This window comes from Penicillium psychrofluorescens (genome assembly GCF_964197705.1).
Source record: "Penicillium psychrofluorescens genome assembly, chromosome: 3".
Classification (NCBI taxonomy): Eukaryota; Fungi; Ascomycota; class Eurotiomycetes; order Eurotiales; family Aspergillaceae; genus Penicillium; species Penicillium psychrofluorescens.
The window spans coordinates 2,306,484-2,319,359 of NC_133441.1; the positions used below are offsets into that span (position 1 = coordinate 2,306,484).

Genomic DNA, 12,876 nt, shown 5'->3' on the forward strand with positions numbered 1-12,876 from the left:
TTTCACACGGTCAATTCAAATCTATAGTCCTTCTAAGCCTGCTCATGTACAAAATGGAAGCCCCCATATCCAACCAGGGTAAAGGGGGCCCAGTAAAACGGACTCGACCAGTCCAGCTGGTCCAGGATCATTTTCAGGGTCAGAAATAGGAACTCTGCGTCTGGCACAAATTCTGCAGGACTCTGTTCGTTGTCTCCGGAAGAGATCCAATTCTTTACCATACTATCAAGAAGGGCACTTGCTTTGTTGGTGTCCAACTGCAGCAGATCCATCTGGGCCGCTCTCATGACCTCGGCCACGGACAAGTGTGGCTGATGTTTCAAATGTTGATAGAAGAGCGTCATGATCAACATTGAACCAAAGTCGCTGACTTTCCAGAGTGATCCAATATAGGCCTGACATCCTGTACTCAAGACGACATGCGAGAACCCCAGGACCTCATTGCCGATTGTCGCTTTTCCCAATCCGCTCAGACAAGCAGCAAAAACCAAGAGATTGACATTACTCCGAATCGTAGACATGTCCACAACGCGGAATTCCTGGCCTTGACCAATCGAAATCGATGAAAGAAGCGGATTGCGGTAGTTGATATCGCCATGTGTCCCAATGTGCATAATCAATGACTCTCCTTCTACATGCTGCCGAAACTCCTTTCTGGTAACCTGGGACGCTTCAATAGGCCATGTCGCAAACATTCGAGCAATACTAACGGCTTCAATCCCTGCCATGTGTAGATTGACCTCAGTATCTCCTCTTGTGGCACTATGTGGTGCTCCTGTCGGTGACTTGGCCAATACAGATACCGTCGGCGGCTTCGATGGGGACTTGCGTTGCGAAAGATAATAGAGCACCGTTAAGCTGGGGACTTGAGAAACAACAGTATGCATAATGAGGGGCTGGTTATCAAAAGGAAGAATTGAGAAAGGGAACGCAGTCAAAGGATCAGAGATGGAGAAGATGATATGCGACTTGGCTCTGATGATGTTCGCAAAGGGAACAAGCAAGACGTCGGAAATTTCTTTGCTCAGTTCATTGAGCATTGTTTTCTTTTTCTCTTCTTCTTCTCCAGCATATCCGGTCAATTCTCTCATGATCTTCATCGCTCTCATCACAGGTCTTCGTATGTCCACATTGCGCGTTGTTGCTTGGTGTACATGCTGGATACCCTCCCGGGTCACCGCGAAGGAAACAACCCCACGCATTCCAAAAGCAGCCTCGATCACCACGGCATTATCATCAATGCTCTCATACAAAAGCTTTGGGTCGATAGTAGAGTTGACTGTCTCAATGAAAGTGGTGGCGGAAGACATGGCGCCATCCTCTTCCAATACCTTGATTTCCTCCTGCAGTTGCGCGACCTCCTTTTCTTGTTCCGTAGTCAAGGATTTTAGTGAAAGTAGTGATCTAAGTAGGCGTCTTTTGTGAACAGCTTCGGAAAGATGAGCTGTTTTAGGAGCACCCAATAAACCTGAAGCCTGAGAAGCCTGTGTTTGCAAAGACTCAAGGACCGCCCGTGCTCGACTCATCTCAACGAAAAGCAATGCATGTTCTCCCCAAGACATTTCATCAAAATGGCCGTGGTCGTAGTTAGAAATTAAATGCATAGGAACGGCCGATTCCCCGCAGGTAAGACAAAGACGTGCCAGATTAAGATAAACTTCGCCATTCCATCTTGCCAGGGAACCCCCGATGCGGGCATCCTGATCTGTTGTTTGCTTTCGGCAAACCTCAATGATTTGGCGGGCATGAAGAAGCTTGGAGAAGCACAACTCCGGGTTCAGATCTTTCATGATTGTTGCGTAATGGCCAAGCCGTACAGAAAGGTCGAGAGCATTGTCGACGATAGAAGTGAAGAATGTTGGGCTTATTTTGGTTATGATATCAATCAGCCGCCGGCCTCTGTTCAAATCTCCTGCGAACAATGTAAAGGACATCGCATTCTGTGCCACTGTTGGGAAGGAAGTTCGAAGGCCGATTCCTTGTTGATAATCGTCAAGTGTTCCATCGAATAGTTCATTGTCCGTGATAGAGTTTAGTATTTCCCGAGCCTTCTCCAGATCTCCAATCCGCGCACAAGCCAGTATGCGGTAGAGATCTCTTGTATAGACACGCTCTAGCTGTTTTGCCTCATTCACAAAACGATGGAGTGTCTCTTCTGCCTTTATTACATCGCCGTCTTCCAAAAGGCGACGATAGCCAATCACCGCAGATGCATATCTCACATTTACTGCTTCATCGGCTAATGTTTTATGCCAAAGTCCTTCCGTCTTGCTTGCTGGAAAGGAGATACCAGGCTTAAAAACTGCCGCGAGGTTTCCAATATGCTGCAGACGTTCTCGATAATAGCTAAAACTGTCGTCGGTTTCGAGTAAATGTGCTTGTTTGACCTGCCACTCGTTGAACCTATTCAGGTCTTCTGCACGCATGTATATTCTGCTGACGTGTCGGCCAAAAGTCCAGAGTAAAGTGCATTTGGTCATTGTAAGGGTTATTCTGTCTGCTTGTCCCATCGGTGTGTCTGGTGCAGACTGGATCCGAGTATCGAGATAGTTGCGGAGTCGATCGAACATCCCAAGTGCTTCGTCAATCAGAATTCCAGCAGCATGTGAATTGAACATCTCGTGTTGGACTGCTGCACGGGATACCACAGATTGGAACAGCGGGATCATATCTTCCGCCGGATCCAACACTTCATAGGCGCATTCCCAGGCGGCCAAGGCAGTGTCCATGTCCGAGAAGATGAGCCATTCTTGATGTGCGAACCGTGATAGGAGAAGACCAAGAAAGTGAGCCAGTAGCTCGTTTTTTGCGGAGACGCACCAGGTCCCGATCTCTCTTGCAATCGTTTTCACGCGTTGAGGGTTTCGTTTGGCGATGCTCACCAAGATCTGATGGGTTTTGACAACTTGAGCATTTGCTTCATCCCGACCAAATAGTTCGAGAGCCTCTTGTAGCTTTATTTCTGCTTCTCCCAGCAAGTCAAGATACTTTTTAATTGTAGATCGATGAAGTCGTGCCACATTATGCAAGCAACATCCTTGCCGTAGTAATACGGCCGCCTGACCTCGCTTGCAATCACCTTTTCGAAAAAGTTCGAGAGCTGACTCATAACATTGCATAGCTTCAGTCGTGAAATCAAATTTGAGATCAAGCTCAATAGAATCCCAAATAGAATCATCTCCAATACACGACCCAGTATCGACAACGATCAGGTTGAGAGAAAGAGGGCTCGCAAAAGGAGGGCAAAGGATGTTATCTCCTTCCATCAGCTTGCTATTTGCCATGCCCGCATAATCTTGGAACTTCTCGCATCGTCTGTATGAATCCTGCAAAGCCTGAGCTGTTTCAGGACTTTGGGATGCAATGTGAAGCTCAGCGACTAGGCGCGTCAAGTATACAGCGATCCCCTGGGCGCCATTGGCTTCAGCTATATCACGACACCTGACCATATGTTGTGAAATCTTAGTAATCACAGGCCCTAGGACAGTGTCAAGCTTGTAATTTGTGCCGCCAGGAGAAAGAGGATGATAGTGGGCGGACATGTTGCGAGCTTTCGTTGGATGCCACTCTACGGCGCGTAAGACCTGCCATAACGCTCGGTCACGAAGGGTTCCATCAGACAAGTGTTTCTGTACATTTGTCATTGTATCCTGATCAATTTCATCGGGACCAATTATGTCGCTTAGCATCATAATATTGCGTGGCTTTCCTCGTTCGTGATAGAATCGCAGGCCTGGGGGGAAACGGCGAGTATAGTCCGCCAGTAACTTGTAATTCGTGTAGCGAACCCCCCATTCTTGCGGTAATCGTGGAAGAAGCCCATGGAGTGACTCCAAATGTCTATAGGCCTCTGCCAGGTTTCCTGTCAAGACTGAGAATATGGATACGCATCGTAAATACTCCGCCTTGTCGTTGGGCTCGGTGTTTTGGTCAATTGCATCGGGCCTCGCTTGTTGCAAATACTCCCACGCAGCATCCAAATCTCCTCTATGCTCCTCTGAAAACAGAGATCGGCCGCAGAGACCAAGAAACCTCTCAAAGTCCATTTGGGTCTTTTGCAAGAGCTGGAAGATGGGAGTTCTCTTCGCTCATACCCGAAACCGCCGAAGTGTTAATCGCAGCTGTGAGTGCAGGAATTAGTTTCGTCTAAACTGTAAGCACTTTTTTGGGGAGGATATTACCGCAGCTACATTATTGGCCCCTAACGCGCCCAGCGGGCCCCTGGCTGTTCTCGCCAAAAGTTGCCCGATTAGCGTTGAGCTAGAGCAGGTCAGCACTGGAAGTAACCCCACGTAGGCAATGAGAAAAATACACAGCAGTAAACAGTGGCTGAGATGCCACCCGTCAACTCTCTCTTCCAACTTGTGGTCCAGGGACCGTGTGATTGATCGGCCTTGGCGATCTACCAATAACCTTGTACTGCAATCAACATGGGAGCTGGTGATGACTCGTCGTTCTTCCTCTATGGGATGGGCGAAAAACCCGAGGCCCTGACTCTAGGGTCCTTGGTGCTGGAAAAGTATTGGAAGCCGATGGTTGCTCGACATTACACTCACGACTTGCTCGGGTACTTCTTCTTTTCTGTCTCTCTATTCCCGGTGGCTCTCGGATACGGATCTAATATGCCTCGTTAGCGACGATGCTCTGCGTGAACACGCTTACTCTACAAATATCAAGGATGCAGTCCTCCATGGTTCCTCTCGTCTAACACCCTCTGTCGGTCTTGAGGGTGGAGATATTGTCAATCTCAATCTTGCCTACAACAAGGATTTAGAGCGCATTGTGGTCGCCGAAAAGGGCACCCGAGTCATACTCAAAGAGTATTCCATCTTCTACACTGCGCTTAAGTGTTCCTGCTCTGACGACGCTTTTTACAGCCCCGAATCCTTTCTCACTACAAATGTTTTGAGTGATCCTCGCGCACAACAGAAACTCAAATTGTGGCTTTCGGCCGCCAACAGCGCCTATGTGCTGAACTTCAAGTTCGCTCGCCGGCCAAAAATTTGGATGCTAACTGGGCTCTACCTATTAGAGGAAGCCCGTACAGTGGTCTCCCGCGGCAAGTCCGTGGGAATATCTACAGGCGTGTCATCCTCCATCGTAGGTGCCCTGTCCGGGGTGCCAGTGGGCGGATTCGTGAAGCTCGGGGTCGAGTCGTCATGGCAGATGGCCATGCAGGTATCCGAGCCGCATGTTTGGGCTGCTCAGTTTCGCTTGTTGGATGCACAGTTCATCAAAATGGGCAAGGGTGGAGTCGACGATGTCAAGCTTCCCGCGTCAATGGGTCTCTATCGCGATGTCATGTCCGTGAACACCGCTCGAGGGGGAGGGAGCCAATCTATTGGACTGGGGTTGGAAGATGAGAATCGGCCGGAACAAATGGAAGAAAGTGCCGAAGAAGATGATCAAGACAGTCCTGAGTTGGAAGAGTATGAGAAACGACTGGAACAGGCTATCAAGGTTTTTGAGACCGCTCCAAAGCATTTCCTGCAGTGAAGGGGGGCGTTTTATTTGTGTTTTGCTCTCCATCAGAAGCATCCTACCATCCGCATGACACGGGAACGAGGTGTGCATTTCCCATTTGCAGAAACTCTAGATAACCTTATATCTTGCATAACAACCCGCCGGATCTCACCCAGCGCTCTATCTCATTATGATTCAAACAGTTCTCACGTCTTACTGTTTTCAAGAGCCCCACGTGGGATACTTTCTCTACAAGGCTCAGAATTCGAGATCACAGCCACTCGAGCCAACCGCCGAAGCAGCTGCCATGGTAGGGCACCTGGAATCGGGAAACCGGATCTATGAAATTTTCGTCAAGCACGTAATCCCTAGGAGAAGCGCGTGGATTCCGAAGAGTATGTGGATTTTCCTTCAGTCGCTCAACAGCGGACACGCTGATAGGGTCCAGAACAGCCAATCAGAGACTAGAGTACCATAGCCCTTTCGGGATTAGCGTCTCATCCTCCCCAACTCGAAAAAAGAAATGCTTCGTTCCTAATTGGGGGCTGAATCTCCCACGCTAGTCCCCAAACGGACACGGTACCATAATCGCTGGTTGGCGCTGCTCCTCTTTCCCGATCCACTTCGAGAACTATACGAGGCGGGATCGTTGATCGGTTCACCCCGAGCAAATATCCCCAGGTTTTATAAAAGGGTCTTCTGTCCTTCTTAGTCCCTTGCCGGATCGCAAACCTCACCTTACTACTGTTATGCTAATCTCTTGATTACCTCCCCCCTCCCCCATGACTACGGACACTAGCTTCGAGGAGATGCTCTCTTTTCCAGTGATCAACGTGTCTCCGAATGACCAAAGCACTCACTCTGTCCCTCTTCAAATTAAATTTGCCGCATCGTCCTTATTTGCCGACTCCGCAAATACTCAATTGGCTTCGGATTTTACCCCAAGGCCCAATTGCCCGTTCTCTGTCTCGTCGTCAAACGCTGCGGGAAAAGAACCCTCTCCAGGCGCCTCTGCAGTTGGCTATTCGACCGCTAGTGCATCTTCATCTGCTTTCAGTTCCCCATGTCCCGAGGTCACTCAGGCGTTTCAGGATTTCCACTGGGCTGATACAGATCACGAGCTTGTCCTGCAGGCTGGCGTGACGAATGACTTCTGCTCCAACGACTATGTGGGAGACATCGTCGACTTGAACAGGCTCTACCAAGAAAAGCTCCCTGACACTTTTGGTGGTAAGCTTTTACCCATTCTTCCATGGCTGGTAGCTCCAGGCAGTGCCTAACTTGAAAACTTTAGATTTTTCTCTTGTCCATCCTGTGCAGAGCGGCCTCGGATACCATCCTATCGACATCGTTTCAAACCTGCGCTCTACCTTTCTTCCTCGCTCTGGCACTGCTTCTCCTGCTCCATACGGTGACCACATAGTGCAGCACCGGTCAACAGCGATGTCAGCCGAAGATTTTCACTTACGTCCGGCTTCGCTCGACGACAGGCGGTTTTTCAACACCTCCATCGGATCATCCCACTTGCAACAACAAACTTCCCTGGACAACAGTGAACAAAGTCATACCGTCAAAAAGTTGGCGCGATGTCCGGAACCCCACTGTAAACGAGTCGTCAAGAACCTGAAGGCCCACTTGCTTACCCACCAGTCCGAACGGCCAGAAAAGTGTCCCATCGTGACCTGTGCATACCATATCAAGGGCTTTGCCCGTAAATATGACAGGGATCGGCATACCTGGACACACTATAAGGGGACTATGATATGTGGATTCTGCGCGGAAGTCAGGCCCTCAATGAAGAAGAGCTTCAACCGCGTGGACGTGTTCAAGCGTCACTTGACCATCGTCCACGGTGTGGAGCAAATACCATCAAAATGCCGCGATTACATCCCAACTTCGTCCGCTGAAAATGGCACGATTTATGGCGGAAATACAACCGGAAAGTGCTCAACTTGCTTAGCGACGTTCAGCAACGCCCTGGAATTCTATGAGCACTTGGACGGCTGCGTGATGCGTGCTGTGGAGCAGGAACAGTCTTCCGAGGGTATCACCCGGAAACAGCGTGAAGTCCATAAGCTCCCGAATTGTAAAGCCTCCGCCTCAACATCGCATCCGATTATTGGCAACGACAACACCTTGGCCAAGCGTTCTTCGGCCGCTATTGCGGGCAAGAACCGCAGGACTCGTGCCTTTTCAACCCGTCGGAAAGCTCTGAAGTTGTGGGGCTGCTCCAACAGCAGGGTCAAGAAAAATAAGGAGAGAAAGAAGAACAAGCGTATCTTGTACGTTTTGAAGGGCCAGCACCGCCTGTGGGGAGACGAAACGATACTCAAGAATGGCTCCCAAGCCCTTCTTCGCCTTTCCAAGAGCGCTGGTAGTGGCAGTCATCGCGACGCCTTCGTCACTGTCCTGGATGTAGAAAGCATAAAGGATGTGCTCGGCGCTGACGAAGAGCATGGGCCCGAGGTCGAGGATTGACCATGTTGCCATATGAAGCAGCAGGCAATACTTCTTTTCAGGTTAGGTCAATTGGTGAGAAAACGGTTGATGTTCTGAGCGAATGTTTTAATATTGGTGTTTTTCTTTGATTACGAGGTTTCTTTTTCTACGCACCTCTTATGCCTAACTCTCTCTCTCACCCATTCAATCCCACTTTTTGTTCCCTTCCATCGCTGTGCTAATACTGTCGAACACATGCTGTGTGTGACCAGACCACCTGATATTCGCTATTATGGGATTTGAAGGAAAAGGGCTGCTGCGACACTGCCGCTGCTAAATCTGGGGACGAATCTATGATTTAATTCGAAAAAGCCGCTAGTTACTTAACAGGTTGGTCTATGAGGACGTGGACGAATGAGGGGTTTCCGTCCGAGATGGCCAATCGCGGGGACTGGCCTGGGCCCCAGAGGCGGAGGGGCTCGGCCGGCGACCCTGTCAATCTCAACCTTACAGACCCATATTTTTCTCCTAGTAGCATCTCTTTTGTGGACTATCCGGGCCATGGCTCCTGAACAGTCTGGAGCACGTTCGAGAGCGATCCCAGATGGTTCGTCGTCACGAGCTGTCGGAGGTGCCTCTACAACGAAGACGCCGACAGATTTCCTATGGGTGAACCAAGATGAGGATTCTCAAGATCGTACAGCTGCTCGGGCCAAACAAGCATTTATAAGGACACGATATCATCGACGAAAAAAAGAAATTCAATTGCAGAACTTAAAGACTGTGAAGCCCTTTCCGACCGATACCCGCGTTGTACGGTCTCAAGAAGGTCTTGTTCCTATTGCACATACGCCAGTAGTAGGACAAGCCACCAATCTGGATATTCTAGACGGTGTCCTCTCCTTGTCTCTTCACACAGATCAAAATACGAACCTATATTTCCACCACTGTGAGTACTATAAATATTCCTTTGCGAGACTGCCACTTTGAAAATTCGTCGGCAATATCAAATTATTCTACTGATAAAAAGCTAACAATTACCTAGTCAAGTTCTATACGTCGAAAGCATACCTTCCTCTATATTCCGACGGGCTAAAACTGTCGCTTCTGCAGATGGCATTTACTGAGCCAGCCATGTTAAAAACCTTCTTATCCATCGGCGCGTTCCATCGAGCGATTGGCCTCTCGCTCCGTGACGCTCCTCCACAAACTATCCAAAAGACTGTTCAAGATGGGCTCCAACTGCGGGGTGACGCCATCAAATCCCTCCGGCAGGTACTGGGCCAGCCAGGCTATCGTTATTCAGAGGCCATACTCATAGCCATGGCTCATCTCCTTTACATCGAGGTAAGAAGCTAGGCCACCGTTCACTCCCAATGAATCTCGCCCTGCTCTGCTACATCCTTTGGTAAATACGTACTCTGGCTGAACAATCTCGACTAGGGTGCCGAAGGCAATGTGGAAGCAGTCGAAGCGCACATAAACGGTATGAAGAGAATCATTCAAGTTCTCGGGGGGGTTGATAATCTAGGATATCGTGCGGAAACCCTAGTATACTGGTAGGCCAATAATGAGCTAAACCGAGAGCAAAATTTGCAAATCTGAACATCTTCACAGCTGCGATCTTATGAAAGGGCTTCTTGGCTCTCCTCTGAGCTTCTCCTTATCAGCAAAATGGGAACACGAAGCTCGAGAAAGGTCGGCTTTCTTCAAAGCCAACGATCACTGCCAAACGACCTTATTTGGGAGCCGTTTCTTTAACTCCTCCTGGTCTCAAGATCTCGATCCAGGTCTTAAGGCGATTATGCAGAGTTTCCAACCAATCTGTCTCTATTTTGAGAGCCAGTCGGATGAGATGCCCTCCCATCCGGTGCCAAGTGAACATGGCTACGTAGTCCTATTGGCTCACCGGCTGTTTACGTTAGAACGTCGCTCACTCCCTCCTTTCCAAGAAACTGTGCGACTATCAATCCAGGCTTATACGGCGACCCGGCTGTGGAAGTTTGATGGGATGGCTTGCGCGGAGGCTACTGCTGCCAAGTTTCGGCAATGTCTGGATGAAAATCTTCATATCATCCAGAGGACAGACCTCGATGTGCTCTTTTGGATGTTGTTTACCGGCAGCCTTGCAGCTCACGAGCCAGGTTGCTTTGCATGGTTTCTGCAGCATCTCAAAGCAACTGCGCGGCAGTTACAGGTGGACGATTGGCGCAGTGCCGAATCGATCTTGCAGGGGTTCTTCTTTGCGAGCCGGACATTGAATGAACCCGCAAAGTTATTATGGAATTCAATGGTCCAAGATGCTTTGACTGTGTAAATTAGGAGATTAATGAAACTACAAGACACTATTTCTGCCTTCCATGATTATTGTAAGTACCGGTATACATCTAAGTTGGTTGGACCCATTCAAGCAATTATTAATCATCGATCGGCACAAGATCACCAACTTCAAAAAAAAAAACTCTGCGCTTCTTCCCGCAACTCGACTTGCGACTTGAGCATCTCTCAGATCTCTTCCGCTTAAGAATCTCTCACCAGAATTTTATCTTATACCCTAAACGAATGGCTTCGAACACGAACGGTCACAATCTGGCCGTGGCCAATGAAGACGATCGCGATCTAGCGAAGCTGGGTTACCGTTCTGTCCTAGCGCGTGGATGGGGCTCGTTCGATAACTTCGCCTGCTCGTTTTCTGCATTGTACTGCATCGGAGGTATCCGTGTGCTCTTCTACATCGCTCTGAGTGGAGGCGGTCCTGCTGCGATGTAAGTGTCTCACCCAACTTTCCGGGCTTGAATTAACAACCTCTGCAGATGGAGCTCCTGGGTTTCGGGCAGCATCCTCTCGATCATCACTGCTGCCTGTCTCGCCGAGGCTTGTTCGAGCTATCCTGCGGCTGGGTCTATATACTATTGGGCATTCCGATCGTGGGGCGGTGGGCGCTTGGGACGGCTCGTCTCATTCCTGGTTGCGGCATGGACACTCGTGGCATGGACGGCCTTTCTCGCGAGTGATTCCTTCGGTGTGGCCAACTACCTGATCTCGGAGGTCGTTGTGTTCGACCCGCAGGCAAGCTTCCCCCACGCCACCTCGGATGTACGTGCTCGCGCCATCGCTTGGGCCTTTTCCCTGCTCTTCCTCGCCATCGCAACCGCCCTGAACTTCCTGCCCCACCGGATGTACTCGTGGGTGTTCCGCGCCGGCGTCATTGTCATTGTGATTGACATGCTCCTTAACTTCATCTGGTTGCCTATCGGCGTTTCGAAGACGTACGGATTCCAGTCCGCCGACTTTGTTTTCACTTCAACCTATAATGGCGGTGATACCAGTCCTGGCCTCAATTGGGTGCTCTCATGGTACTTGGTTGGCTCTTGTCTTGTCGGAGAAGATGCCTCCGGCCATGTAGCCGAGGAAACTATATCAGCTAAGAAGGCTGCGGCCAAGGGTGTTTTCTGGGCGACTGTCGCCTCGGCACTGTGTGGATTTCCGATTATTGTCCTGTTCTTGTTTTGCATGCCGGATATTGAAACGTTCTACGACACCAGCGCGCCTCAGCCGTTCATCAATATGTACTCAATGGCGCTCGGCCGGGGTCATGTTGTGATGACCATCATCTCAATGCTTGGGGCGATTCTAAACACCTCCATCTCACTGGTCGCGGTGTCACGACTCGTCTTCGCCGTCGCTCGTGATGGTGTCTTCCCATTCAGCGATGTCTTATCACGGGTTACGAAGTCCAAGCAACCTCGCAATGCAGTCATCTTCATTGCAGTAATTTCCGCGCTTCTGCTGTGCACCCAGTTACCGTCCCAGGTTGCCTTTTCCAGTCTGATCTCGACATCAGCCGTGGGTTCAATCGCAGCATACAGTCTCGTTGGCCTCGGTCGCACTTTCGTGACCCGCAAGTCATTCCGTCCTGGATTCTGGGATATGGGCTGGTTTGGTTTGGTGGCAGCCATCATAACATTTATCTGGAACGGGTTCTTGTTCGCAGTGCTTTGCTCCCCGCAGTACTCGGACAGTCAGATCGACAAGGACTCCAGCCTGTTCAATTATGCGATCGTCATCATGGGAGGCGTCACGATTCTCGCACTATTGGAGTGGTGGCGCAAATCGAAGAACGAGTGGTTCCAGCACCTGAAGCCTATCGACTCGGAATATGAAACAGATGCCTCGGTTGAAGCACATGGGCAACCGGGAGCAAAGCCTGAGGCTGCAGCGGCTTGAATTATGGATATCCCAAGCGCTTTGGTCTGGCAACTATGCCGATTTCTCTTGACGTTGGTTTCCGTGTTTCGGAAATCCCGGTGAGTATTTTCCTTTTGAGGAGCACGCATGACGGGTGTTCGAGACTTTACTCCTCGGAGTAAGTCTCGTTCTGAGATATTACCGTTAAAACTTGATCTGGACAATACCAGCGAAAGGACATGCACTTTTTTTGCCCCTTTTCCTCTCTCCTATTTTGGTGTCGTGCCCTTGACCGAAAGTCTGGGCAGACACTACTAACGGCTTGCTGCTGTGTAGATGTGTGGTTTGCTGCTTGGTCCCTGGGAACTGCCCGTGGCACTCTGTTCATTTGGATCTTCACGGAGTGCTCTGGTGCTATTGGCCATCTCATCTGTGCGTGCAATTGGGTTTACTGAGCCTGACGCTACTGGTGTTATGGTTTGTGGAGAGCTCTCGGTGCGAACCTTGTGCTCTGCCATTCTGGACCCTTGCATTTGCGCCGTGGGACTACTAACTGGCCCTTGTCCAGGGCGCAAAGGCCAAGCAGCAACCACCGTTCGTAGATCGTAGCAATTATTGTAAAAATCAACATCGTAGGGTTGAACGATAGGATAAGAGTCATTCTTGAGCAAGCTCGCGATTCATAGCGATCTAATGATGATCACTTGGATAAAAGTAGGGGCATGTCAAGCTAGAAATCCCCATCCCCACTCTCCTATACGGCCAAACATCTGAACTATTTTTCCT

The 12,876-nt window shown here is 49.8% G+C and overlaps 4 protein-coding genes across 4 annotated transcripts; 3 read left to right on the forward strand and 1 right to left on the reverse strand.

Annotated features, from left to right (window-relative positions):
* Positions 1–32: 32 nt before the first annotated feature.
* On the reverse strand, positions 33–3,542 carry PFLUO_LOCUS4998 (uncharacterized protein; the record flags this gene model as incomplete). The annotated part of the gene is made up of 1 exon (XM_073782404.1): positions 33–3,542. One exon carries the CDS (start codon positions 3,540–3,542, stop codon positions 33–35), a length of 3,510 nt encoding a protein of 1,169 aa, XP_073639063.1.
* An 888-nt stretch (positions 3,543–4,430) lies between these two features.
* On the forward strand, positions 4,431–5,496 carry PFLUO_LOCUS4999 (uncharacterized protein; the record flags this gene model as incomplete). The annotated part of the gene is made up of 2 exons (XM_073782405.1): positions 4,431–4,567; positions 4,635–5,496. 2 exons carry the CDS (start codon positions 4,431–4,433, stop codon positions 5,494–5,496), a joined length of 999 nt encoding a protein of 332 aa, XP_073639064.1.
* Positions 5,497–6,245: 749 nt separating this feature from the next.
* Positions 6,246–7,941, forward strand: PFLUO_LOCUS5000 (uncharacterized protein; the record flags this gene model as incomplete). The annotated part of the gene is made up of 2 exons (XM_073782406.1): positions 6,246–6,693; positions 6,758–7,941. 2 exons carry the CDS (start codon positions 6,246–6,248, stop codon positions 7,939–7,941), a joined length of 1,632 nt encoding a protein of 543 aa, XP_073639065.1.
* A 2,523-nt stretch (positions 7,942–10,464) lies between these two features.
* On the forward strand, positions 10,465–12,129 carry PFLUO_LOCUS5001 (uncharacterized protein; the record flags this gene model as incomplete). The annotated part of the gene is made up of 2 exons (XM_073782407.1): positions 10,465–10,667; positions 10,716–12,129. The coding sequence occupies 2 exons, from the start codon at positions 10,465–10,467 to the stop codon at positions 12,127–12,129; spliced, it is 1,617 nt and encodes a 538-aa protein (XP_073639066.1).
* Positions 12,130–12,876: the final 747 nt, after the last annotated feature.